We start from the raw sequence: 27,924 nt of genomic DNA, 5'->3' as shown, positions 1-27,924 counted from the left end.
AGAGTGATCACACTGGGGCTCAGGACTACTGCCGCCTGCTCCCACAGTCCTGCAGAATCTCGCTTCCCCCTTTGGGGCCACAGCGGTACTATGGGCATTCACAGCAGCCAGAAGCTTGTTCACCCAGGCCACAGCTCAGCCTCCCTCTGCTCCTAGGTTGCACCAGTCTTTGTGCTTGGTGAGCACTGGGTCCAAGACTGCGCCGCTCTCTGTGGGCTGTGTGGCCCTGAGGACTCTTCCACCAGATGGGGAAGCCATCACACGGGAGCTCAGGGGTGCCGTCACCTGTTTCTGCAGTCACCCCAAGGCATGCTCCCACCCTCGGGGCCACAGCCGTGGTATGATCAGTGGTATGATTGTTCCAGCCGAGAAAGCAGTCACGCCTGTGTGCTGTGCTGCCTGGGGGCCAGAGGGTGCTCACCTATCTCCACTAACACTTTGCGGGGTAGTCCATCCACCTTCAGATGTATAGCTATGTGGGTCTCTCAGGCTTCCTGATGTTCTGTGTGGGTATCCTCTGCTGATCAATGAATGTCCTTTTAGTTGCAGTTTGAAAGGGGAGAGACAAAGGGAACAGCTCACTCTGCCATGTTGCTGATGTCACTCCCTCATATTACATACTTTTTAAAAAATATTTTTAAAATTGTGGTAAAATATATATAACATAAAATTTACCATTTTAACCATTTTTAGGTGTACAGTTCAGTGGCATTAAGCACATTTACATTGTTGTGCAACCATCACCTCTATCCACCTCCAGAACTTTTTAATCATCCCAAACTGAAATTCTGTACCCATTAAACAATAACTCCCCATTACCCCCTCCATTCAGTCCCTGGTAACTTCTATTCTTTCTTTCTCTGTCAATTTGGCTATTCTAGGTACCTCATAAGCGGAATCATACAATATTTGGCCTTTTGTGACTGGCTTATTTTACTTAGTGTAATATTTTCAAGGTTCATCCATGGTGTAGGACATGTCGGAATTTCACTCCTTTTTAAGACTATATCATGTGATTTTGATAACTTTTAACAACTAAATATTTCTAGAGTCTGTTCCCTCTTCTCCATCCCTACTGCCATTGCCCTAATTGTCTCTCGCTTGGGATAATATAATAGTTTCCTGACTAATTTATTAACCTATGATGTGTGCTGTTTCTCACTCCACTCCTCCTTATCCATCAATCCTAGAGGTTAAAGGCTTAGGCTTCAGGGATCAGAATTGTTTTGAATCCCTTCTCTATTCCTTAATAACTATGTGACTTGGGCAAGTTACTGTTTCCTCATTTGTAAAATAAAGATAATGGTATCTACCATAGCATTCTGGTGATGGGAGGATTACATGAAATAATCAATGTGAAGTGCTCAAGTGCTCAGCAGCATTCTGCCTAGCACAGGGTAAATGCTCAGTGCATGTAGCCTATTATCTCTGTTCCTCAAGGCTACCAGAGATTTACCCAAAATGCAGCCTGCGTAACACACCACTGATGGCCCATCACCTACAGGATAAAGTTCATGTTCCTTAATGTGGTATGCAAGGACCTCCCTGTTCTTTCTCTGACATTGTTTCTTATTTACTCAGTACCTTCATTTCATGCTGACTACTTTATTGGGAACACCCAACTGTGAGCACTTCTCTGTGATAACTTTGTTGTTTCCTACATATCTCTTTGGTTTTGTTATCCCCTCTGCTTGGTGCCTGGATTTTCTCCCCCATCCTTTCCTCTGATTAATTCCTACTTATCCATTTATTACTTCCTCCAGAAATCTTCAATACCTCTCTACCTACTCCTTCCACCTTCATTGTTAGATTGATGTAGGTCTTCTCTGTTATCATAATACCTTAAGCATGTGTCTGTCATAATGTAGTTAAAAGATACATTAAAGTGTCCTGTTTGCATTGAAAGGTACATTTTATTAATCTTTGTATATCCAGAGCCCCTACGAATATATACACATTCATGTATACTAGCATATAAGCTTTTAAAGAACAGGATCCATGATTAGTTTATTTGACTCAGTAGTTCTCAACCCTGGCTAAGTATTAGAATCATTGGGGCATTAAAAAATAATGTTTAGGTCTACCTCAAGGGATTTAGATCTAATTGTTCTGGAGTGGAGTCTACTCCTTAGTGTTTAAGAGCTTTCTAAGGTGATTGTAATATGTAGTTAAGATTAAGAACCATTGATATGGCTCAAAATCAATGTATGAGTGAAAAATGGATCGAGTGGGGGGATAAGAGAATATATAACTTCAAGTAAGAGCTTTTTTCTTCCAAATCCATTCTGATATTCCTCTAAAAGATAAAATATCATATCAATAGTTATTTGAATTCAGAATTCAGTTAGTAGAACAAATATTTTTTGAGTAACTATATGCCACTCTTAAATTAATATCTCTAAGTCAGAGATTTTTGAACGAGATATGTGATATTTTTCTGTCTTTATAGAAAAAAAGCCTATTTAACAAAATACTTTTTTGTATTTGTCAAAATATGTTAAGGTATATTTCATAAAGAGTAGAGTGGCATGGGATGCTACTGTATGTGGTCAGGTAATGTATAACCATCATTGCCACTATGTTATGGTAGATATCTGAATTAAATTTCTGTTCAGACTTAAAGAAGATGTGCCCTGCCATTATGATTGTAGGCAACTGAATTTCACATAGTTTAGTTTGAAAATATGAAAAGAAAGTATATTATAACTTAGGTTTCTTTTGTTTTATATTTTTCCCTACATGTGGGTATGAAGTTCTGTCAGTCCTTACCAGCTACTGGAAAAATATGGTTCTTTCATTAGAGGAAAGCTCAAATTGAGAAGGTTGGAAACTGGATTTGGCAAACAAAGCTTTATCTTGAAGCATCCTATGCGTTTGCTTATTGTACTTCCCAGCCACAGAGCCATATACAATTGAAGAGAACTTGGTGAAGCTGAGAATCTTGGAAATCATTGAGCTGGTTTTTATTAGCGCAGAGAAAGAAAGTTGAATCAGTGCCTCTGTCAGATGATGTCATCTGCACTAGAACTGTTGATATTTCTTCACATTCAGCTGGAATTCATAGAAGTATCAGCAGTGACTTTCTTTTAATGTTCAACAGTATAAAAATACTAGTGCTTCTCCGGGCTGCCAGCATCTGATTTTAATCATTATTTGCACATTGGCACCATCAAAAAATTCCTATGCTGTGAACCCTCTTTTTGGAAACTGAAAACTGCCATCTTTGTAATAAAGAAAAGTTTTTTTCTTAGCAGAATTTGGTACTCTCTATTACTGATGGAGCTCCTGAAATACTTGGCAACACATGGTTTTGCTGCTTCAGTGACGAGAGCATTGCTGTCTATTTCAGCACATGGCATGCGTTAATGCTAAGACACAGCCAATAATTCTAAAAAGTCTTATCGCCTGCCATGAAACTCAAATACATTAGAGTGAAGGTATTGAATTATTGTCTTTTCCAAGACATTTGTCAAAAAATGTCGGCAAATGTTAAATTCTTCTTCATGCAGAAGTTTTCTGGCCTTTCACTGGACAATGTTTGAAGCCTTTGATTAATCCTTGGGGAGACATTTACTATTTTTGAGAGAGAATGAAAACCCCCTCACAACAATTTGACTTGGAGGAGTTCATTGATGAGCTATGTAGTGGATGTTTGGCTGTATGAAAGATTTAAATCTTTCTATTCATGATCCTGCAGTATCAATTATGGATGTTGCTGCAAAACTGCTGGCTATTTTGGTCAAATTACCACCTTGGAAGAGGAGATTGGAGTCAGATAGTCATATGAACTTTCCAATACTTGGTGGAAGTGCTTCTGAAGAAAGAAGTTGAGAATGACAAAACTCTTTTGCAGTTATTGATATTAAATTTGGATTTACTCTCCTAGAGTTAGAGAGGAACTCACTGATTTAAGTAAAATAAGGTGATGCTACATGAATTCAATTAGGAGAGTCCTGGAATCTTTAATATTCCTTAATAAGCTTATATTCATCTGACAAAGTACCATGGGAGCTCTGATTCATTTTGCAACAAAAGATCTGTGGTTTAAGGTTTTCAGTACTTGTTGCTATTAAAATGAAAACCAATTCCAACATGTGATTTAGGCCTAGGACTAGCCTTAGCATAATTTACCTTTAAAAAGTCAGATTTTTTTGAGGTAGAATTTACATACAATAAAATTCACCTTTTTTTAGGTGTACAGTTTGTAGGTATACAGTATGAATTTTGACAAACACTTGTCAAGTAGTTATATAACTACTACCACAGCTGAGATACAGAACATTTCCATCACCCCAAAGAGGTCTCTCATGCCTCTTTGTAGTCAACCCTCTCCCGCCACCTCCAGTCCCTGGCAGCTGCTCACTGATGTTTTATTTTGGTATAGGCTTGCCTTTTCCAGAATGTCAAACAAATGGAATCATACAATATGTAACTTTAGCATAATACATTTAGGATTCATTCAGGTTGTTGCATTTATCAGTAAATTTCATTGTACCACAATTTGTTTATACATTCATCAGTTGGACATTTGAGTTGTTTCCAGTTTTTGGCATTTGTGAATAAAGCCCCTAAGAATATTTATGTGTAGGGTTTTTTTTTTTTTTTTTTGGTGTGGACTTAGATTTTCTTTTCTTCTGACTAAATACCTAGGAGTGGGATTTCTAGGTCATATGTTACATGTATGCTTATAAGAAACTTTCAAATCCATTTCCAAAGTGGATATGTTTCCACCAGCAATATGTGGTAGAATTTTGCATTTCTGCTAGCAATGTATAAGATTTGTAGCTGCTTCACATCCTTGCTATTTAACGCTGTCTTTTGGAGAGGAGAAGTTTGTGATTTTGATGAAGTCTAATTTATTATTTTTTCCTTTTGATTTCTGCTTCATGTGTCTTATTTGACCAAATGTTGCAAAGATCTTCTCATGCTTCTAAAAATTTTATAGATTTTATATATGACTGTGATCCATTTTGGGTTAATTTTTGTATATAGTGCAAAATTAGGATTTAAGTTCACTTTTTTTTGCATATGGATGTTCAGTTGCTCTAGTGTCACTTGTTGAAAAGACTGCCCTGTCTCCTTTGAGTTGTCTAAAGTGCATTGAGTGTCTAAAGCACTTCACCTTAAATGAAAATCAGTCCCCATATGTTTGTTGGTTTATTTCTGGACTTTCAATCTGTTTCATTAATTCATGTGTCTCTCTTTTCACTAGTACCACACTGTCTTGGTTATGGTAGCTTTATAGTAAATCTGGACACCAGAGAGTATGAGTCTGTCAATTTTGTTCTTTTTCTAAGTTATTTTGGTTATTCTAATTCCTTTGCTTTTCCATTTAAATGTTAGAATGAGCTTGTCAGTTTTTACAAAAACAAAAAAAGCTGCTGGGACTCTGATTTGGGTTGTGTTGGATCTATAGATCAACAAGGGGAGAATGGACATCTTCACAATAATGAGTCTTCCAATTCATGGATATGATACATTTTCTACTTATTTAGGTCTTTGACTTTTCTCGTTAATGTTTTGTAGTTCTCAACATACAGGTATTGCACATATTCTGCTATATTTTTATCTAAGTATTTCATGGTTTTGAGTGCTATTATAAATAGTACTGAAAAATCATAAAGAACATCTTTATTCATATTTTAAACTTCATTTGCATTGTTTTTAAAAATACATTTTCAAAGGTAGGATTATTGAGGGAAAATGTAAAAATTTCCATGGTTCTTGAAGTGCGTTGTCACTATATTTTCAAAAGAGATTTTGCCAATTTTTCCTGCCACCAGCACTCTATATCAGTTTTACCACATACTTGACAGTTTATTATCACCATTGATTTTGTCTGTTTTTTCTATTGTGGTAAAATATATATAACATAAAATTTACCATTTTAACTATTTTTAACTGTATAGTTCAGTGGCGTAAGTACATTCACATTGTTGTATAACTATCACCACCATCCATCTCCAGAACATTTTCATTTTCCCAAATTGAAACTCGATGTCCATTAAATAACTCCCAATTCCTCCCTCACCCCAGCCCCTGGTAGCCACCATTCTACTTTCTGTCTCTATGAATTTGACTACATTGTGGTACCTCATATAAGTACAATCAGACAATATTTGTCCTTTTGTATCCCTTTTCACTTAGCATAATGTTTTCTGGGTTCATCCATATTGTAGAATTTCCACGTGTCAGAATTTCCTTCCTTTTTAAGGTTAAATAATGTTCTATTGTATGTATACACCATATTTTGTTTATCCCTTCATCCGTCCATGCACACTTGGGTTGCTTACACCTTTTGGCAATTGCGACTAATGCTACTATAAACTTGAGTGTACAAATATCTCCTCGAGTCCCTGCTTTCAATTATTTGGGGTATATAGCCAGATGTGGAATTGCTGGATCATATGGTAATTCTATTTTTAATTTTTAAAGAAACTGCCATACTATTTTGTATAGCATCTACACCATTTCACATTCCCACCAGCAGTGCACAGGGGTTCCAATTTCTCCACATCTTCGCCAGCATTTATTTTCTGTTTATTTTTTCCTTTGATAATTGCCATCCTAATGTGTATAAGGTGGTATCTTATTGTGGTTTTGATTTGCATTTCCCTAATGACTTGTGATATTGACCATGTTTCATTTGCTCATTGGCCATTTGATTACCTTCTTTGGAGAAATGGCTGTTTAAGTCCTTTGCACATTTTAAAATCAAATTGTATGTTTCTTGTTATTGAGTTGAAGGAGTTCTTTATATATGCTGAATATTAACTCTTTATCAGATGTATGATTTGCAGATATTTTCTCCCATTCTGTGGGTTGCCTTTTCACTCTTTTGATAGTGTCCTTTGATGCACAAAAATTTTCAATTTTGACAACATCCATTTTATCTACTTTTTGCCTGTGTTTTTGGTATCATATCTAAGAAATTATTCCCAAATCCAAGGTCATGAAAATTTTCCTGTATGATTTTTTCTAAGAGTTTTATAGTTTTAGCTTTCATGTTTAAGTCTCTAGTCCATTTTGAGTTTATTTTTGTGTATGGTGTAAGGTAAGAGTCCAACTTCATTCTTTTGCATGTGGATATCCAGTTTTTCCAGCACCATTTGTTGAAAAGACTGTCCTTTCCCCATTGAAAGGTCTTGTCACTCTTGTTGAAAATCATTTGACCATATATGTGAGGGTTTGTTTCTGGGCTCTCTGTTCCATGGGTCTGTTGTCTGTCTTTATGACAATAACACACCGTTTCAACTACTGTAGTTTTGTAATAAGTTTTGAAATCAGGACTCATGAGACCTTCAACTTGTATCTTTTTTTTCAAGATTGTTTTGGTTATTCAGGGTTCCTTGAGATTCTGTATGAATTTTAAGATGGATTATTCTATGTCTACAAAAAATGTCATTGGGATTTTGATACGTATTGCACTGAATCTGTAGATGGCTTTGGGTAGTATTGACATCTTAACAATATTAACTCTTCTCATCCATGAACACAGAATGTCTTCCCATTTATTTGTGTCTTCTTTAATTTTTTTCAGAAATGTTTTATTGTTTTCAGTGACAAGTCTTTTGCCTCCTTGGTTATGTTTACTCCTAAGTATTTTATTCTATTTTACTGTATTGTAAATGGAATTTTTTTCTTAATTTCCCTTTTAGGTTGTTAATTGTTAGTGTATAGAAATGTAACTGGTTTCTGTGTGTTGATTTTTGTATTCTGCAACTTTGCTGAACTCATTCACTAGTTCTAATGGTTTTTTGTGTGTAGAATCTTTAGGATTTTGTACATATAAGATCATGTCATCTGCAAACAGAAATAATTTTACTTCTTCCTTTCTAATTTGGATGCCATTTATTTCTTTATCTTGCCTAATTTCCTATCTTGCTAGGACTTCCAGTATTATGTTAAATAAAAGTGGCAAGAGTGGGCGTCCTTGCCTTGTTGCTGATCTTAGAGGAAAAACATTCAGTTTTTCACCATTGAATATGTTGTTAGCTGAGGGCTTCTCATAGATGGCCTTTGTTATGTTAAGGTAATTTCCTTCTATTCTTAGTTTGAGTTTTTTTAATCACGAAAGGGTGTTGAATTTTGTCAAATGCTTTTTCTGTGTCAAGGTGATTGTGTTTTTTTTTTCCCTTTCATTCTGCTAATGTGTTGTATTACATTGATTGATTTTTTCATATGTTGAACCATCCTTGCATTCCAGGAATAAAGCCCAGTTGGTCATAGTGTAATTTAATATGCTGTTGAATTCTGTTTGTTAGTATTTTGTTAACGATTTTTGAGGATTGGTGTTAATTCTTCTTGAAATGTTTGGTAAAATTCTCCAGTGAAGCCATCTGGTCCTGGGCATTTTTTTGATGAGAGGTGTTTGATTACTAATTCAATCCTCCTACTGGTTATAGGTCTATTCAGACTTTCTATTTCTTCATGATTCAGTCTTGGTAAGTTGTGTGTTTTTAGAAATTTGTTGATTTCATCTAGGTTATCCAATTTGTTGGCATACAGTTGTTCATAGTAGTCTCATGTGATTCTTTTTATTTCTGTAAAGTTGGTAGTAAAGTCTCTTCATTTCTGATTTTAGTTATTTGAGTCTTCTCTCTTTTTTCTTCATCAATCTTATGAAAGATTTGTCAATTTTATTCATCTTTTCAAAGGACCAACTCTTGGTTTCGTTGATTTTCTCTATTGTTTTTCTATTCTTTACTTTGTTTGTCTCTGTCCTAAGTATTATTATCTCCTTCTACTAGCTTTCAGCCTTATTCGTTGTTTTTCTGCTTCCTTAAGTTGTAAATTTAGGTTGTTAATTTGAGATCTTTTTTCTTTTTTAATGTGAGCATTTATGGCTCTAAATTTCTTTCTTAGCACTGCTTTTGCTGCTTTTGCTCCCATAAGTTTTGGCATGTTGTGTTTTCATTTTCGTTTGTCTCAAGATATTTTTCTATCTTTTGATAAAAGACTTTGATTTCTTTTCTGACCCATTGGTTTTTTAAGAGTCTGTTCTTTAATTTCTATGTCTTGTGGATTTTCGAGTTTTTCTGCTCTAATTTCTAGTTTCATTCCAATGTGATCACAAAAGATACTTTGTATGATTTCAGTCTTTTTGAATATTAAGATTTGTTTTGGGTCCTAACATATGGTCTGTCCTGGAGAATTTTCCATATGCACTTGAGAAAAATGTGTTGTTGCTATTGTTGGGTGGCATATTTTGTATACGTCTTTTAGGTCCAATTGGTCTATAGTGTTGTTCAAGTTCTTTATTTCCTTATTGATATTATGTTTAGTGGCTTTATTTATTATTGAAAGTGGGGTGTTGAAGTTTCCTACTATTATTGTAGAGCTGTCTATTTCTCCCTTCAATTCTGTCAATGTTTGTTGCATATATTTAGGAGCTTTGATGTTTGTTGCATATATTTTTATCCCTGTTATATTTTCTTGGTGAATTGATTCTTTTATCATTATGTAATGTTTTTCTTTGTTTCTTGCAACAGTGTTTGACTTAAAGTCTATTTTGTCTGATGGTAGCATAGCTATCCCAACTCTTTTGGTTATCATTTGCATAGAGTATCTTTTTCCATCCTTTTCTTTTCAACCTATATGTGTCCTTAGATCTAAAGTGAGTCTCTTGTAGACAGCATATAGTTGGATCCTGTTTTTTTTTCCATCCATTCTGCCAATATATGTCTTTTGATTGGGAAAGTTAATCCATTTAAATTTAAAGTAATTACTGATAGAGAAGGACTTACTCTTGCCATTTTATTGTTTTCTGTGTGTCTTTTAGCTTTTTGTCCCTCATTTCCTCCTTTACTGCCTTCCTTTGTGTTTAGTTGATTTTTTTGTAATGACACATTTTGATTCCCTTGTCATTTCCTTTTGTGTGTATTTTGTAGATATTTTCTTTGTGGTTATCATGGGGATTACTTATAACATCTTAAAGTTTTAACAATCCATTTTGAACTGATACCAACTCAGTTTCAATCTTATATAAAAACTCTGCTTCTTTTCAGCTCTGTCCTCTTCTACTTTATGTTATTGATGTCCCAAATCACATCTTTATATATTGTGTCCTCCTTAATATAAATTTATAATTTTTTTATGCTTTTGTCTTTTAAATCTCATAGAGGAATAAAAAGTAGATTTACAAACCAAAATTATGATGATACTGATTTTTATATTTGTCCATGTATTTACCTTTACCAGAGAACTTTATATTTTTGTATGGCTTCAAATTACTGTCTAGCTTCCTTTCATTTCAATTTAAGGTCTCCCTTTATATTTCTTGTAGGGCAGGTCTAGTGGTAATAAACTCTTTCAATTTTTGTCTGGGAATGCCTTAATTTCTCACTCATTTTTGCAGGACAGTTTTGCCAGATATAGAATTCCCAGTTGACAGTCTCCCTTTAGCACTTCAAATATGTATCATCTCACTTTCTGGCCCTCAAAGTCTCTGCTGAGAAATCTGCTTGTTATCTTATTGAAGATCCTTTGTATGTGATGAGTTGCTTTCCTCTTTCTTCTTTAAATAGTACTGTTTTTAAATTTCAATTTCCAATTGTTTATTGCTACTGTATAGGCAAACAATTAATTTTTGTAAACTGTCTTGTATCCTGTGACCTTGCTAAATTCACTTATTAGTTTTAGTAGTAGATTTTGTAGATACTTGGGGATTTTTGTTTTAATAGTTATTTTGTAGATCTTGTGGGGTTTTTTATGTAGGCAATCATCTTTTCTGTGAATAGAAATAGTTTAATTTCTTTCTTCCCAATCAGTAAGTTTTTTTCTCTTGTCTTATTGCATTAGCTAGAACTCTTAGTACAAAGTTAAATAGGAGTGGTTAGAGCAGACATCTTATTCCTGATCTTAAGGAGAAAGCATTCAGTCTTTCATCATTAAGTACTATGTTAGTCGTAGGTTTTTTTGTAGATGCCCTTTATCAGGTGAAGAAAGCACCTGGTTTGCTGAAAATTTTTATCATTAATTGATGTTGAATTTTTTCACATGCTTCATCTGCAGTTATTGAAACCAAATGGTTTTCCATCTTTTATCTTTTGATATGGTGAAGTATGTTGATTGACTTTCTAATGTTGAACTTTCAAGTGCATTCCAAGGGTAAACTTCATTTAGTCATGTTGTATTATCCTTTTTATATATTGCTAGATTCAATTTGCTAAAATTTCATTGAGGATTTTTGCCTCTATGTTCATGAGGAATATTGGTCTATAGTTTTCTGTTCTTTTAGTGGGTATTATGTTAATGCTAGTTTTATAAAATGAGTTGAAAAGTATTTGTACCTCTCCTGTTTTCTGGAAGACTTTGTGTAGCCATCTGGGTTCACAATTTTTCTTCGTGGGAAGGTTTTTTAAATTTTATTTATTTATTTATTTTTCCCCCAAAGCCCCAGTAGATAGTTGTATGTCATAGCTGCACATCCTTCTAGTTGCTGTATGTGGGACGCGGCCTCAGCACGGCCAGAGAAGCAGTGCATCAGTGCGTGCCCGGGATCTGAACCTGGGCTGCCAGCAGCGGAGCGCGCACTTAACCGCTAAGCCATGGGGCTGGCTCTGTGGGAAAGTTTTTAACTATGAATGAAATTTCTTTAATAGATACAAGATTATTTAGGTTATTGAATTTTTCTTACATAAACATTGATAGTTTCTTTTAAGGAATTTATCCATTTCATTTGAGTTGTAACATTTATTGATAGAAAGTTCTTAATATTTCTGCTATGGTCTGAATGTTTATATCCCCCCTAAATTCATAATTTGAAATTATAACCCCCAAAGGTGATGGTAATTAGGAGGTGGGGCCTTTGGGAGGTGATTAGGTCATGAGAGTGGAGCCATCATGGATGGGATTAGTTGCCTTATAAAAGAGACTCCACAGAGCTCCCTAGCCTCTCTGCCATGTGAGGACACAGTGAGAAGGCACCATCTATGAACCACAAAGTGGGCTCTCAGTAGATACCAATCTGCTGGTGCCTTAATCTTGGACTTCCCAGCCTCCAGAACCATAAAAAATAAATTTCTATTCTTTATAAGCTGCCCCATCTGTGGTATTTTGTATAGCAGCCTGAATGGCCTAAGACAAATTTCTTATCCTTTTAATGTCTTCAGGATCTATGGCAACACCCCTTCTTTAATTCCTAATATATATATATATTTTTTTGTGAAGAAGATCAGCCCTGAGCTAACATCCATGCCAATCCTCTTTTTGCTGAGGAAGATTGGCCCTGGAACATCTGTGCCTATCTTCCTCCACTTTATATGGGACGCAGCCACAGCATGGCCTGACAAGCAGTGCTTGGTGCGTGCCCGGGATCCAAACCAGGGCCGCCAGCAGCGGAGCGCATATACTTAACCACTACTCCACGGGGCTGGGCCCCCTAATATTTTTTATTTGTTTCTTTTTTCTCTTTTTTTCTTTGTCAGTCTGGCAAGAGGCTTATCAATTTTACTGATCTTTTCAGAGAATGAACTTTTGGTCTAATTGACCTTCTCTATTTTTTTATGTTCTTAATTTTATTTATTTATTTTTTTATCTTTATTATTTTCTTCTTTGCTATGAGCTTAATTTGGTCTTCTTTGTCTAGTTTCTTAATGTGGAATTTTAGGCCATTAATTTGAGACTTGCTTCTTTTCTAATATAATCATTTAATGATATAAATTTCCCTCTAGGTACTTCTTTAGCTGCATCTTACAAGTTTTGAAATTTTATGGTTTTTTTTGCATTCAGTTAAAATTATGTTCTAGTTTCCCTTGTAACTTACTCTTTGACTCATGGGTATTTAGAAATGTGTTGTTTAATTTCTAAATATTTGAGGATTTTCCAAATCTTTCTGTAAATGATTTCTGGTTTAATTCCATTGTTCTCAGAGAACATACTTTATGTGTTTTAAATTTGTCAGGGTTTGTTTTATGGCCCAGAATACCATCCATCTTGGTGAACATTCTGTGTGCTCTTGAAAAGAATGTGCATTTGGCTATTTTTGAGTGGGTGGAGTATTCTATAAATGCCAATTAGGTTAAGTTGGTTGATTGTGTTATTCAGGTCATCTACATTTTTACTGAATTTCAGTCTACTTTTTCTGTTGATTACTGAGAGAGGAATGTTGAATTCTCCAACTATAATTGTGGATTTGTCTGTTTCTCTGTTCAGTTCTATGAGTTTTGATTTATCTTGTCCTTCTATGTTTGACTTATTTCTGTTAGTACAATCTTTTATATTTTTTATTTATCCATTGAGCATAATGTCACTTGTTCTTTCTACTTCATTGAATTATTGTTTAAAATCAAATGAAATAGTTAAAACCTAACAGGTACTATATAAATTTAAGTATATAAAAACTGGTAATATTATCTGAAAGCAGTGAACTCCATTTACTGTCTATGTATGACTGTAAGTGGATTTACTTTATTTACAATTTAAAAATTATTCCTATGTTAGATAGAAATGCTAGGAGTGTTCTAAAATTCAAAATTAGGGAACATCATCTTACAGGGAAGAAATGTATCTTAAGTGGCCACTTGTGAAATGTTTAAGTAATTTTATATTTTGCATGATTCAATGTTTTATATACCTCATTTGACTTGAAGAAATTTATTGTATTTCTTTCTCTTTTTAGGATTCTAATTCTCAGACGGATTTAAGCATTCAGGTGACTGATGACGATATTAATGAAATAATTCAAATAGATGGAACTGGTGATACACCTTCCAGTGATGAAATAGGAAGTACAAGAGATGTAGATGAGGACAAATTTCTAGGGATTATTGATGCAGGAGACCTGAAGGTACTTGAAGAAGAAGCTGACAGTACATCAAATGAAGATTCAACTGCCAACAGTAGTGATAATGAAGACCCTCAAATAGACATTGTGGAAAAGGTGAGGATCACTTTTGAGCTGAGTCTTTCTTTATTAAGTTTATAACATTTGTACTTTGGAACCAAGGGGAATAACGATTCAGATTAACCTTGTCTTTAGTCTTTTAAAGTGAGACTTATTTGTACATTAGGATGTGAACTCCTAATCTTAAACTGTAATTTAAACCGGTATTAAGTATTTAGGAATCAGCTACTATATATGTTGGTGTTAATTAGAGATAGTGGGAGGTTTAGGGGATGGGAGTGGAGGTAAAGAAGGCAGCCAAGGTAGAAGCATATAATATCTGCTCTAATCCTAATAAATGCAGTAAAATCTTGGTGGAATGTGGTAATTAAAAAGCATGTAAGTAGTAATAACTGTTGTTTATGGTGGTGTTACATATGTGCCAGGTACCATGCTAAGTCTTATCTGCCTTATGTTATTTAATATTCCCAGTGCCCTATGGATCTTATTACTATCCTCATTTTACAGATGAGAAAACTGAGATATGGGGAGTTTTAGTAACTTGCCAAAAGTCAGTCTTGCAGTTATTAAGTGGCCAAGCTAGGATTCAAACTCAGGCTATGTTTTTAAGTACAATAATATTCTGCCTCTTCAAGTTCTTTTATTTCTACTTGTCTCTTTATCTTTAAAAAATTCAAAGCATCATGAAGTTCCTTAATGTGACCATCTTTCTTCTTTAGAACCCTTTAAATTCTGGAGATGATGTTAGTGAGCAGGATATGCCAGACCTGTTTGACACAGATAATGTAATTGTCTGTCAGTATGACAAGGTACTGTATTCACCTTTTAGACTTTGGGTTTATTAATTGCATTTATAGTAGAAAGGTATGTAAAATGATGGGAAATATGATGAGTTATAGTTCAGGGTTAAATTAATCTCGAAATAGCTAATTAATTCTATAAGTGTTGGGGGTGTATTTTGGGTCTCAGACTGTGCTGTGTGGTCTCAGTGATAGCAAAAATGTGATAGACCTTGTCTTAAGGAGGTGATAATCTTATTGAAACGAGATGTTTCTGTATGGAATAATAAAATGGCATACAATAAGATGGTAAGTAAATCAAAAGCTAAAATGTGTGACAGGTAAATCAAATGCTAAAATACGTGGCATGTAAATCAAATGCTAAGATATGTGGCATGGACAGTAAGTCCTAAAAGTGGCTAGGAAATGTGAGAAATCATTTGTAGTTGGAGTTCTCCACAAATCCTTCATGGGTGATGTGGGGCTTTGAAATACATCTTGAATGATTTGTAGGATATAGATAAGTGTGGAGAGTAGGCATTCAGAGTAGAATAGCCTGATAAAAGGCAGAGAAATGAATGCATGTAGAATGTACAAGGGATAGTGAAGAGAGCTCTGCATTGAATGAAACGTTCTCCGTTTGCATTGATGTATTAGGAAATGAAGCTGGACTGGGGACAGAGTTGAGGGCAAATTGGAAAAAACAGAATCCTTGTAGGACAAATCCAAACTTCTTTGGCTGGACATTAGTATTCTGAGAATGTTATTGAGAGAATTGTAATTGGGTTTACAAGCTGGCAGTGTTTGCTGATTTGAAAGAAGTAAATGGTAAGAAGAAGAGGGATAGTGCAGACGTGAAGTAACTAGAGCTCAGACTAAGGATGGCAGTGTAGAACACGGAAGAGTCAGAGATTATGGTGGAAGAATCAATGGTACTTGATCATTAGAGAATGATCGACAAGGGAGAGTTGAAGGTATCGCTTAGGTTTCAAGCCTGGAAATTAAGTTAGTAGCAATTTAACTTTAGCAGCTAAAATATAATACTCCTTTTTAAATTTTTTTTTAAAATACTATAACTGTGATTATGTAGTAGAATGGCCAGTTTTTGTTTAATTCATGCATATTTAAATCTTTTAATTTTTTTAGCAGTTGTGATATAGTTCACATACAGTTCACCTATTTAAAGTGTACAATTTAGTGGTTTTTAGTATATTCATGGATATGTGCAACCATTAACACAGTCAATTTTATTTATTTATTTTGTGAGGAAGATCAGCCCTGAGCTAACATCCATGGCAATCCTCCTCTTTTTGCTGAGGAAGACTGGCCCTGAGCTAACATCCGTGCCCATCTTCCTCCACTTTATGTGGGACGCCACCACAGCATAGCTTGAAGTGGTGCGTCAGTGTGTGCCCGGGATCCGAACCCGGGCCGCCAGCAGCAGAGCACGTGCACTTAACCGCTACGCCATGGGGCCGGCCCCCTAACACAGTCAATTTTAGAACATTTTCATCACCTCAAAAAGAAACCTCATACCTTTTAGTTCTCACACCTGTATCTCCCAGTTTCTTCCCATTCCCAAACCCAGGCGTAAGGAATCACTGATCTACTTTCTGTCTCTATAAATTTTCATATTCTGGAGTTTATATGAAAGGAATCATATAATATATGGTCTTTTGTGACTGACTACTTTTACTTTACACAGTGTTTCAAGATTCATCCATGTTGTAGCATGAAACAGTTCTTCATTCCTTTTTATTGCTGAATACTAGTCCATTGAATGGATATACAACATTTTGTTTATCCATTCATCTGTTGATGGACATTTGGGTTGTTTTCATCTTTTGGTTATTATGAAGAATGCTGCTGTAAACATTTATGTACAAGTTTTTGTGTGAACATATGTTTTCATTTCTCTTGGTATGTACCTAGGAGTGGAACTCCTGGGTCAAATGTTAATAGTTTGAGGAACTGTCAGATTTTTTTTCAAAGTGCCTGTACCATTTTTCATTCCCACCAGCAGTGTATGCAGGTTTAGATTGTTCTAAATTCTCACTAACACTTGTTATCTGACTTTTTGATTCTAGCCATCCTAGGGCATGTGAAGTGGTATCTCACTGTGGTTTTGATTTGCATTTTCTTGATGACTAATGCATATTTATTTCTTTGACTTGTTTCAGTAACAACTTCAGTATACTCAGGGGAAACAGAGGATGATGTTTTGAATTGCTATAAAAATGAATCTTTTTCTTTAAAAATATGATCATTTTCTCCCCTATAACATTTTATACAGATATAAAATGGCAATTTAGATTCTGGTAAACATAAGCATAAGAAGGAATAGGTGATAGAAAAGGGACTGTTCTTAGTTTGAAACTTATTTTAGTTTCTTGTAAACAGTGTATTACCTTCTATGAAGAAAACACCATAAGGCACTAAATTATATATGCATTCCATAGAGTCACAAAGAATTTTTTATACCATTATGGATATAGTATCCTTTGTTGTACTGCATTGTGGGAAATAGCTTGTAATTAATTACGTAGCGCTTTGTATTTTTCAAAGTATTTTCTCACACATTCTTTTGCTTCGTAAAACAACCTTGTGGGGTAGATAGGAGGAGTGATATGAGATGTATAGTGTTAATAAGTCTAATTGTCTGAGAGTACTCTCTAATTAGTGAATATTTTAAGAACAGTACTAAAAATTTTAATGGAAACCAGGGCAGTGGGGAACCAATGAAAAGTTTTTAAAAGGGAGTGATGAAGTCAGACGACGGCTAGCAAAGATAATGTATCTATAAGGTCAAAGTAGGGTGGGAGGGACCACCATCATTACTATAGATGGGAGTGTTCTATGCGATAAATAGGCTACTGTTTATAGTGGAATATGAAACTATTTGCTATGCTGCATCTTCACTTAACAGTTTAGCAAATTTTTGCTTATAGCTAGGTTTGTCCCTTAGATGCTAATACAATGAGTAATTGCTAGGTGTGTAGCACAGTATCTCTCTCTCTTTCTACATATATGTTTTATTTTTTGAATAGATAGTACATACACATTGTTAAAAAATGAAAACACTGTAAAAGGTGTACCATGAAAAGTCTGGTTCCCGCTCCTTCACCATTTGTTCTTCTGGCCAGTAGCTCCATGTCCCTGCCTTGAGTGCAAATAAGTAACCAGTTATATTAGTTTCTTAATATATTTACAAAGTCTCTTTATTCAAGTACAAGCCTAAAAGGTAGCATAGACAACACTGTATTCTGAACCTTGTCTTTTTAAGAGATTAACAATATATCTTGGAGATCTTTGTGCTAATATTTTTACAGATGTACAATATTCCATTGTAGAATTATTAAAATTTATTTAACCTATCCCCTACTGATGAATATTTGAGTTATGTTTTAGTCGTTTGCTATTGAGTGAGCATGTACACAAGATATTTCATATGTGTGCAGTTATATCTATTAAATAAATCCCCAGAAGTGGGATTACTGGGTCAAAGGGCAAATGTATTTGGTTAGCTATTGCCAAAATGCTCTCCTAGAGGATATTCCAGTATATACTCCCATTACAATATTTAAGAGTGCTTCTTTTCCTATAGCCTTGACAACAGAGTGTAATAAAACATTTGGATCTTTGCTATTATGAAAGGTGAAAATATCTTGGAGAAATTTTTAACTTTTTGTGTGTTTAAGGGCCATATGTATTTACTTTTATGTGAACTTATTCATAACCTTTGTCTATTTTTTTTAAAAAGTGGATTAGTGGTCTATTTATTGATTTCTAAGAGCTCTGTATTATTTTGGGGGAGATTAGCCCTTGGTATGTGCAGAAGTACTTTTTCCTCAGTTGTTGGCTTTCAATTCTTTTTCTTTCTTTCATGTAGATGTTGAATTTGTCAACTTTTATTTTTATGGCTTCTGAATTTTGAGTCATGAATAGAAAGTTCTTTCTTACCTCAAGATTTTAAAGGGATTTACCCAGGTTTTCTTCTAGTATTTTTTTGGTTTCTTTTTAAAAATGTAAGTCTTGATTGACTTGGTATTTATCTTGGTGTTTAATGTGACATATGGTTACAACTTTTTTTTCCAAGTGGCAACCCAATTTTCTTAACATTGTTTATTGAAAAGTCTATTTTGTCTCCACTAATAAGAGAATGATTCCTTTATCATCTACTAAAATTTCTATATGTATTTGGGTCTACTTCTTGATTTTCTGTTTTGTGCCATTGGTTTGTCTGTCCATTGGCCTGTACTACATTGATTTAATTATTAAGGTTTTTAATATCTGGTAGGGCTAGTACTTCTTCATGATATTCTTTTCCAGAGTTTTTGTGGGTATTCTTGTTTATTTCTTTATATTGACTTCAGAATCAGCTTTCTGGTTCAAAGCAAACCGTGGTATTTTCATTGAGATCACATTAAATTAATAGAATTTGGTATTTTAATGATGTTAAGGAGGAGTAGGTTAAGATTTTAGATGGGATGTCCAGGGGAGGCCTTAGTGAGAATGTGATGGGGTAAAGATCAAAAGGAGATAAGAGAATGAACCATGAGGATATTTGGATGGAAGCATTTCAGACAAAGGGAGCAGCAAATATGTAAGTCCTGAGGTAGAAGAATACCTGTGTGTTCAGGGAACAGTGAGGAGGCCAGAGCAGTAAATGAGGAGAAGAGCAGGATGTTACAGTCCATTGTAAGGATTTTAGTTTTTGGATGGGAAGTCACTGGAGAGTTTTGAGCAGAGAAATGACATCTGGCTTATGTTTTTAACAGGACCACTCTAGCTACCATGTTTATAGTAGACTGAAGGGGGACAAGGGTGAAAACAGGGAAACTAGTTATGGGACATATTAATGGAGGCAAGAGAGGATGGTGACTTAGACAAGCGTAATAGTAGTGGAAGTGGTAGAAGTAGTTGGAATATGAATATGCTTTGTAGGTAGAACTAACATTTACTGATGGATCTGGATATGGGGTGTGAGTAGGAGGCATAAAGAATGTCTCAAAGATTTTTCTCCTGAGCACTTAGAAGAATGAGTGGCAAGTCCCCACTGAGATGGAGAAGACTGTGAAGTTTGTGGGAGAAGATATCAATGTCCTAGTTTTAAGTTGCTTGAGATGTATATTGGGCATTCAAGAAGAGATCTTGAAGCAGTTTAATGAGAATCTGGAGTTTAGGAGAGAGGTGTGAGCTGGAGATATAAATTTGGGGAGTCATCAGCATATAGATGGTGTTTAAAGTCGTGAGATAAGATAAGATCACCAAGAGAGTGAATATCAACAGAAAGAAGAGTCTTGGTACACTCTAAAATTGAGAGGTAAGAGAGAGAAGGAGGAATCAGTAAAGAATACTAAGGAGTGGCCATAAAGTTAGGTGGAAAACCACAAGTGTTCTAGAAGCCAAGTGAGGGAAATATTTCAAAGAGGAGAGTGTGTTGAATGGTACCAGTAGATCAAGTATTTTTAAAATTTATTCCTAGCTATTTGTCTCTTTTGTTGCTGTGGTAAATGGGCTCTTTCTCTATATCTTCTAACTGTTGCTTGTATACAATGAAGGCTATGAATTTCTGTATATTAATTTTGTGTCAATTTTGAATTCTGATACAAATTTTCAATTCTTAGTCATTTTTTTCATTGATTATCTTAGGTTTTTCAGACATGCAATCATTGCATATGCAAATTTATTTCATCCTTTCTAATTTTTATATCTCTACTTCTTTCTTCTTGTCTAATTGCGTTGGCTAGTACCTCTAGAGTGAAAAGTTGGATCATAGGGGGCATCCTTGTCTATGTCCTGACTTTAGAATACTTTTAGGGTTTTCCTTACTAAGTACTCAGTCGCAGCTTTTGGGCTAAGGTAGAGGAGTGTGTGTGTGTGTGTGTGTGTGTGTGTGTGTGTGTATGTGTAAGATGTAGTCTTTCTTATTTTGAGAAATAGATACTAAAATGCAGGAGTTTTATCAAATACTTTTTCACCATCATTGGAGATGATTATATGATTTGTTTCCTTAGGTCTAGTAATATAGTTTTTATATTAATAAATTCCTAATATTGAACCAATGTTGCATTTCTGGAATAAATGTAGTCATACATTTTTTAAATATGATATGATAAATGTATTTTTTAAATGTATGATAAAGCTTGAGAAAGCTACTAGGATGAGTTGTTGTTGCTGCTGCTGCTGCTGTTGTAATTCTGGTCAGATTTTTTTTTATCACCTATGCTGTGTTCAGGATTCTGTTGTCAGTGTTGTGTTCCCAGAGTCTTTAAGATACATGCAAATGGAAATTTGGGAGACAAAATCAGAGAAGAAATTTTCTATTATTAGGACTTTTTTTCCCACACACAAATAGGGGGTTTATCCTTGTATTTTCTTATGCTTCACAAAATGCATCTGAATACTAGTCACAGGCTTCTCTTCCTTGATTTGACCATTTGCAGTCAACAACTATTTTAATTTTTACCCTTGATTTCAGATCATACATTTCTAAGGTTTTTAAATAGTTACTTGTGGTTTACCCAGAAGTAACAATGATTTTATGATTTCTTGCCTCTTAAGGTACTAGGATTTCCTAGTTTTTATTTTGTCTGTATCTAGGCTGATTTACTGAATCCAAAGAACAGCCAATAGAATCTCATAGATTATAAGCTGTATCTTCTGACCTTGCTCAGTGCTTTATTATGACTTTCTTCTTCAAAATGAAACATTGCTTTTTTCATTCCTGATAATATTAACTACATCCTCTCTGTTTATTCCTTTGCAGACATACTGAACTCTTTGGTGTTCTTGGAAAATCCAGGCATGCCCCTCCTCAGGACTTTTGCACTTCTGTTCCCTTTGCCTGGAATGCTCTCTAGACAGTATCTTCCTGGTGTTATCTCTCAGCCTTCTTCAAGTCTTTGCTCAAATGTTACCTCATAAGTCAGGCCCATCCTGACTCCTCTATTTAAAATTACAACTCCACCTCTGTGTTTGTGATCTTCCTTTTCCTGCTCTATTTTTCATACCATTTATCACCTTTTAATATTCTATATAATTTACATACTTATTAGGTTTATGTTGCCCTCATCCTTACTAAAATGTAAACTCTTCAAAGACAGGAATTTTTTTCCTGTTTTTTATAAAAATTATATATATTTTGCTTTTTTTAAACTGATATATCTCTAGTGTCTAAAACAATATCTGACACATAGGAACTCAAATATTTGCTTAATGAATGAATAAACTATCTTGAGGAAGTCTTATTTTTAAAGAACTCCATTTAGGGTCGGAATAATCCCATGTGATATGCAAAGAAATGTAAATGATCTTTTAACTTGTAAAATTAACTAATTTGGACTATTTTTCTCCCTCCAGATTCATCGAAGCAAGAACAAATGGAAATTCTATTTGAAAGATGGTGTTATGTGTTTTGGAGGGAGAGACTATGTATTTGCAAAAGCCATTGGTGATGCAGAGTGGTAAAACTTATGAGCTCAATACATCATAAACATCAGTGGGACTATATTACATATTGTGAAACTTATTTTTATTTTAAATATAGTTCAGCACAGAGCTGCTCAAATTTTTAGTTCACTGTATGGTAGTTAATAAAATTATAATTCAGATGCAGATACAAATACACAATTTTATATTTCTTTTGTTTACTGTTTTAACAGGTTTCTTTTTTTTTTTTTTAACTCCTCATTATCTATACCATTACAAAGCATAGCTACATCAGTTGTGGTGGACCATGAAGATATGTCACATTTCTTTAATCTTGGAGTCTGATTTAAATTTTACTTCAATTACCCTTCATGATAAAGTCAGTATCACTTATTAGATTGGCGCTGGTGTTGCTCCCACCTCTCACCAAAACATGTTACAAAAGATCCCAGAGAGTCTTGTAAGTAGCGGGATATTCAAGAAGGCTTCTCTGGGGCTCTGGTCACTAGCGATATGCTGACTTTACAAGCCCGGATGGGAGGTAGGTGCCTCTGCTGAGCTTATACTACACTTGAACATGGAAATCCAGGATTCCTGGAGCTAAGGATCAGCCTCTCTGGGCTTATCATGTTGCCAGGCCATTCATCGTGTATCTTGCTATCTCCCTGGGGAATTGTAAGTGAGTTGGGTTATTGAAACTTCAGACTTCTGTCTTCTTCCTAGTCATGGTGGGTTTTTCCTCTCTCCCTGTTTTTTCTATTTTTCTTACAGTGGAAGACCCCATTGCAAACTCTCCTTTTCAAAGACACTATCTCTCTTTCTTTTCCATACCAGGGAATCTCCTCATTGAGTTAAGGCTTTCTAAAACAAAAGTCAAGAAGAGATGTTCTCTTCAGAAACCTTCTGCTTTAGTCAGGCAATCTCATTTGAGACAAGAAGACCTGGATAACTGTCTTAAAATCGAGGAGAGAAAACAAAATGTAAAACACAAATAGCTCTCATTTTCCTGCAGCAATAAAAACAAAGCAAATTAATATCCCAATAAACTATTTCGTAATACTCTCTTCCTTGTAGATCAAATCCTTCAAAGGAACGTGTTCCCCATCATTCTCCTTCTCTTAATGGGTGGTGTATACATGGTCTCTAAGTCTAGGATTTCTAGTTTCAGCCCTGAATGGTGTTCTCCAGGACAGTAAGTCTCACACAAAAAGCAATGCTAGGATAAGTGGGTTACGGTCTGTGAAATCTCCATAAGAATTAGATACCTGGGTCTGGTTGGTCACAGGGTGAATTCCTCATTTCTATTTTGAAGGCAACCCTACTTGGAAAGTTTAATTTATTCCAACACTTGTTCTCTCCTACCTAAGGGCCTCAGCTACTTGTAAATCTTTTTGAAATCTGCATAAATCTCTTCTGAGCCTAGGACAACATGTGTGGGCTACTGTCTTTGGTCTGAAGTTGGCAGCTGCATGATTTGATTCCTCAGAGTGATTGTCCTTTTCCCTACCACCACTCCACTCTAGATCCTTCTTTAGTTCTTGAGAACTTGCAGAAACTATGAGTTCTCTTCATAGGTGTTGCGTACTGTGAAACGTCCATCTTTTCTATATGGAAGGCAAAAAGAGGACACTTTTTCTTTGTGTCTATCCCTGAAATGCACCCCCTCCAGGGCTGAGGAGTATGCCATCTAGTCTTCTTCCTGCTTTCTTCCTCCCATGCTCACCTAGTCACTCTATCTTTGTCTTAGGCAAGCTGTATTGCAAATTAAGAGCTGAATTTATTGACAAAGTGCATTCGTTTGGGAATTAGAGGTTAATGTGTTGATTTAAGTGTTTGGGAGAGGCCGTAATAGGTGTTTCTAAAATTCCTTTCTTCTTTTCCACTGTGAATTTTAAAATCTAATTTTGCTTCAGTGATTTTTTAAATGGAATATTACAAATATTATTATTATATTGGTCCTCTTTATTTATGTGGACCATCATTTTATCATTAGAGAAAAAAGTCACAGTTGTCCCATTTGTGTCTCTGCATGCCCCCATGCCCCTCATCTTTTAAAGACGCAAAAAAAAAAAAAAAAATCAGTTTAAAAGTAGGCTTACCACAAAATAAAACAAAGCTCACTTAATTATCCTTGCATGCTAATATAAATGATGATAGTTTTGGTGGTGACTGCAGAGAGAATTAAGAGATTCCCCAAATTATTTTGGACCTGGTGCCCTTTTATTAGTCTCAAATAATACTAGAAAAAAATCCTAGTTCTTGGGAAGTTGTCTAAACGAGTGGTTTTCAAAATTTTTTAGGCAGGATCCACACTAAGAAATATACTTTAACAACCAGTATACGTTTGCATGTACATACACACATAACACAAATGAAAACAAAAGTTTCAGAAAATCATGCTTGTCTTTAGCACATGATGGCCTCTTATATTTTCTATTTGATTCTGTTCTGTTGCTTTAAAAATCTTTTTTGATTTCACTACCCACTGATGGGTCATGACTCATAGTTAAAAAAATATTTTTAACCCATGTGCTAAAGAAAGAGCAAGACAAATCTTAATCAATTTTAAAAGAGGAAATTATTCTTTAAGCCTTATAAGTAGGTGGCATTTATCCAAGACTTGGCTTTGATATGATATTACTTTTACTCTCAGGAACCTCTTCATCATGTCCAAGCTAAACATTTCTTGTTGCATATTATAACAAAATATCATAAAGTAGGTTCTAAGTTCTTATAAATACAATACCTGGCAAATGTCATCCCATACTCTTTTATAGGTGGAGAAAGTGTCTCTATTATAGAGGTTACAGTTTGCTGTGTTAAACAAAATTTGTGAAAGTATAGTGTATCGTAATTCCTAATTGAAACTTTTTGTGGTGCTCGCATCCTACAGTGCTTCCTTATGTACTTCCCACCTCTCCCTGTAGGCTAAGAACTCGCTCAGTTTGCACAGTTAGTCTCTTAGGGACTGACCAACTGACCTGGCCTGGAATACCTTCTTTACCTATTTTAATCAATGTGTTATAATGTGTGTAAATATCATCTGTACGGCTCAGACTCTATAGGGCAATGAGGCTCCAATTCTGGCTGAGGCACTCAGTTTCAGTTATTTAAGCTGTGTAGGAAAACTAATAACTTTAGAATGAATAGCAACAGTTAATTAGGGTGGTGAGCAGGGGAATTTAGTGGGGGATTTTCTTTTGACTCACTTAATATTATGCTGTTTTTCATGTAAATAAACTATGTCAACTGGGAACTTCGTGATTAATAACTATAAAGCTAAATAGGAGGCCCATGGTAATAACTCTTAGGAAGAAACTCGATATTAATAAAAATATTCGAAGAAAAGATTATTTCCAATTATGAACACATTTATCGAAATCGTAGTGACATAAAGATTCTTTATTTACATGTGGACTTAATATATTTTTGAGGAAACTAAAACCAGGGCCTCTACAGTAAATATTATAGTAGGACAAAATATCTTTTAAAAATATTTTGTAAGTTTAGATGAGTTACTCCAGATTGATTAACCATTTTTAGTCATTTTGCAACCTACCAGAGATAATATCAAACATGGTTAAAAAAAATACAAGATAGAAATATAAATTTCTTGAGCATTTGATGTTTTTATGAATATGTATGAGAGATTATACAGATTAAGAATACACATGCTTTCTATGAGACCATCTCATAAGGGAAATGCTTCTTAATAAGGATTGTTTTATATTTCAGTTATAAAAGTGAATCAGTTAAAAAAATTAATAATCACCTACTATGTGCAAGACTCTATGACAGATATAGGGAAAAACAAAGAAGTAAAAGAGATGAGTGTATAACTAAAGAAATTTATAAGAGGTGAAATAAGAGATATACATGTAAAGATAATTAATAATACCCAGGAGTGTAGAATAAAAGATAAATGAGTGATACAGATGACAACTGCTGAAGAAGTCCAAAGAGAGAAACCATTGTGGGTTACATATTTATTATTTATGCCCTACTTTATTTCAGGTAAAGTAGATGTCTTGACTATAGTGATTTAGGGATGGGGTGGATTAAGGAGAGCTTGATAAAGAAGATACATTTATAACCGGAGTCTTAAAGGATGCAGAAGGAGGACAGGTCAGGAAGAAGGTGTTCCAGGTGGTAAGAGTGACAGGGGTGCCAGAATGGAGATGGATAGGGCATGGCTAGGGAAGAGTAAATGGAACAATTTGTTTCACGTAGAAAAATAGGAGATCAAGTGAGCATATTTGAGGATGGATTCTGGATCTCTTTGAATGTTAGGCTAGGAGCTGAAACTTAAATTCATAGGTACTGATGAACTGCTGAGGCTTTTTGGTGGGTATGTAATAAGATGAAATAGAGTTTTAGGAAGATTAATCAGTGGTGATGGGTATGAGAGTGTGGACATGAAAAATATTGGATATGAATTAAAATGAGAGAGATATGGTAGTACTCCAGAGGTAAAGGGAAATGGCCTGTGGCAGGAGAAATGTAAAATAAAGTACTGATGTGGAAGACAGTTCAAAGGAATAACTGGTAGGTCCTAGTGGATGAAAGGATATGAGAATGAGGGAGATAGTAAACTATGACTCTATATATTAATACTGAAATTATAATGTGGAAAATGAAGATCAATATTTGTAGAAAAGGCCATAAAAGTTATTTTCAGAATATGTGTACAAGTACCGTGTGCTCAAACAATATTTAAGAGTATGTAGTTTAAGTAAAGTTTCTCCACAAGGATGTATTTTATTTTTTCTTGTGTTTTACTTTCTGCTTTTTTGCTTACTTAGTTGATTTGGTTCTGGGATTTATGTATAAATCAAAAAGTTTATTGTATATGTATATAGCAATATGACGAATTAGTATTCTCTCATATCACTGAGACAGATTCTAGAACACTAGCTTATGAGAGAGGACTGCATCTGAGTAAAGACAAGTAACTAGTTATGGAGTAGAAAAGTAAGAAATGTGGAAAACACATTACAGAGAAGAGACATTTTGTCAAGTTTATAATCTCTTATAATCGATTTTGAATCACTTGGTACAATGGTGTAAAGATTGAAAGCAGACTAAATGTATAGAGAGCATAGTTCTGACTATATATTTAGTAAAATGTCAAAGAAAAGCTAAAAATGGAAATAGCACAGATATCCTTTGATAGGAAAATGGAAAACAGTGTTATATTCATATAATGGAATACTACTCAGCATTGAAAAGGAATGAACTACTGATTCAAGCAACAGCATGGATGAATAGCAAAAATATTGTGTTGAGTCAGACAAGCCTTACACAAAAGAGTATGTAATGTATGATTCCACTTATATGAAGTTCTAGAACAGGCAAAACTAATCTATGGAGAAAAAATCAGAATCATTGCTACCTCTGCAGTGTGGGGGTGAGAGATTAACTAGGAAGGGACTTGAGGGAACTTCCTGAGGGTGATAGTATTCTATATCTTCATAGAGCTTTTGGGTCATGTGGGTGTATGCATTTCTCAAAACTCGTTAAATGATATGCTTAGGATTTTCCCATTTCACTATTTGTAAATTTTTCCTAAAAATGTAAACAAATATTGAACCTTGTTTAATGATAAACATGCTGAAGTGTTTAGGGTTCATGAGTACTGATATCTGAAACTTACTTTAAAATGCATGAGGAATGATGGATGGATAGATAATACTGGATAGATAATTATATAGATATGTAATGAAACCAATATAGTAAAATGTTGAATCTAAGCATGTGGGTGTGCACTATACAATTCTTTCAACTTTTCTGTACGTTTGAAATATTCACAATAAAATGTTGGGGAAAATTTAAGGAACTTTGAGCAAATTTTAAACCTTTGGATGACTA

At 34.7% G+C, this 27,924-nt stretch overlaps 1 protein-coding gene across 2 annotated transcripts in view; it reads left to right on the top strand.

Moving 5' to 3' along the window:
* Positions 1–22,095, top strand: part of GTF2A1L (general transcription factor IIA subunit 1 like) — a 47,451-nt gene extending 25,356 nt beyond the window's left edge. For both annotated transcript variants that reach the window (XM_058551277.1, XM_058551276.1), the window contains 3 exons: positions 13,622–13,882; positions 14,566–14,655; positions 21,988–22,095. In XM_058551277.1, the coding sequence (XP_058407260.1) occupies positions 13,622–13,882; positions 14,566–14,655; positions 21,988–22,095 (459 nt within the window). The remainder of the gene's footprint in view (positions 1–13,621; positions 13,883–14,565; positions 14,656–21,987) is intronic.
* Positions 22,096–27,924: the final 5,829 nt, after the last annotated feature.

This window comes from Diceros bicornis, chromosome 12 (genome assembly GCF_020826845.1).
Source record: "Diceros bicornis minor isolate mBicDic1 chromosome 12, mDicBic1.mat.cur, whole genome shotgun sequence".
In the NCBI taxonomy this organism is placed as follows: Eukaryota; Metazoa; Chordata; class Mammalia; order Perissodactyla; family Rhinocerotidae; genus Diceros; species Diceros bicornis.
Note: the sequence above shows the minus strand (reverse complement) of the source record. Positions and strands in the feature narration are given on the sequence as shown.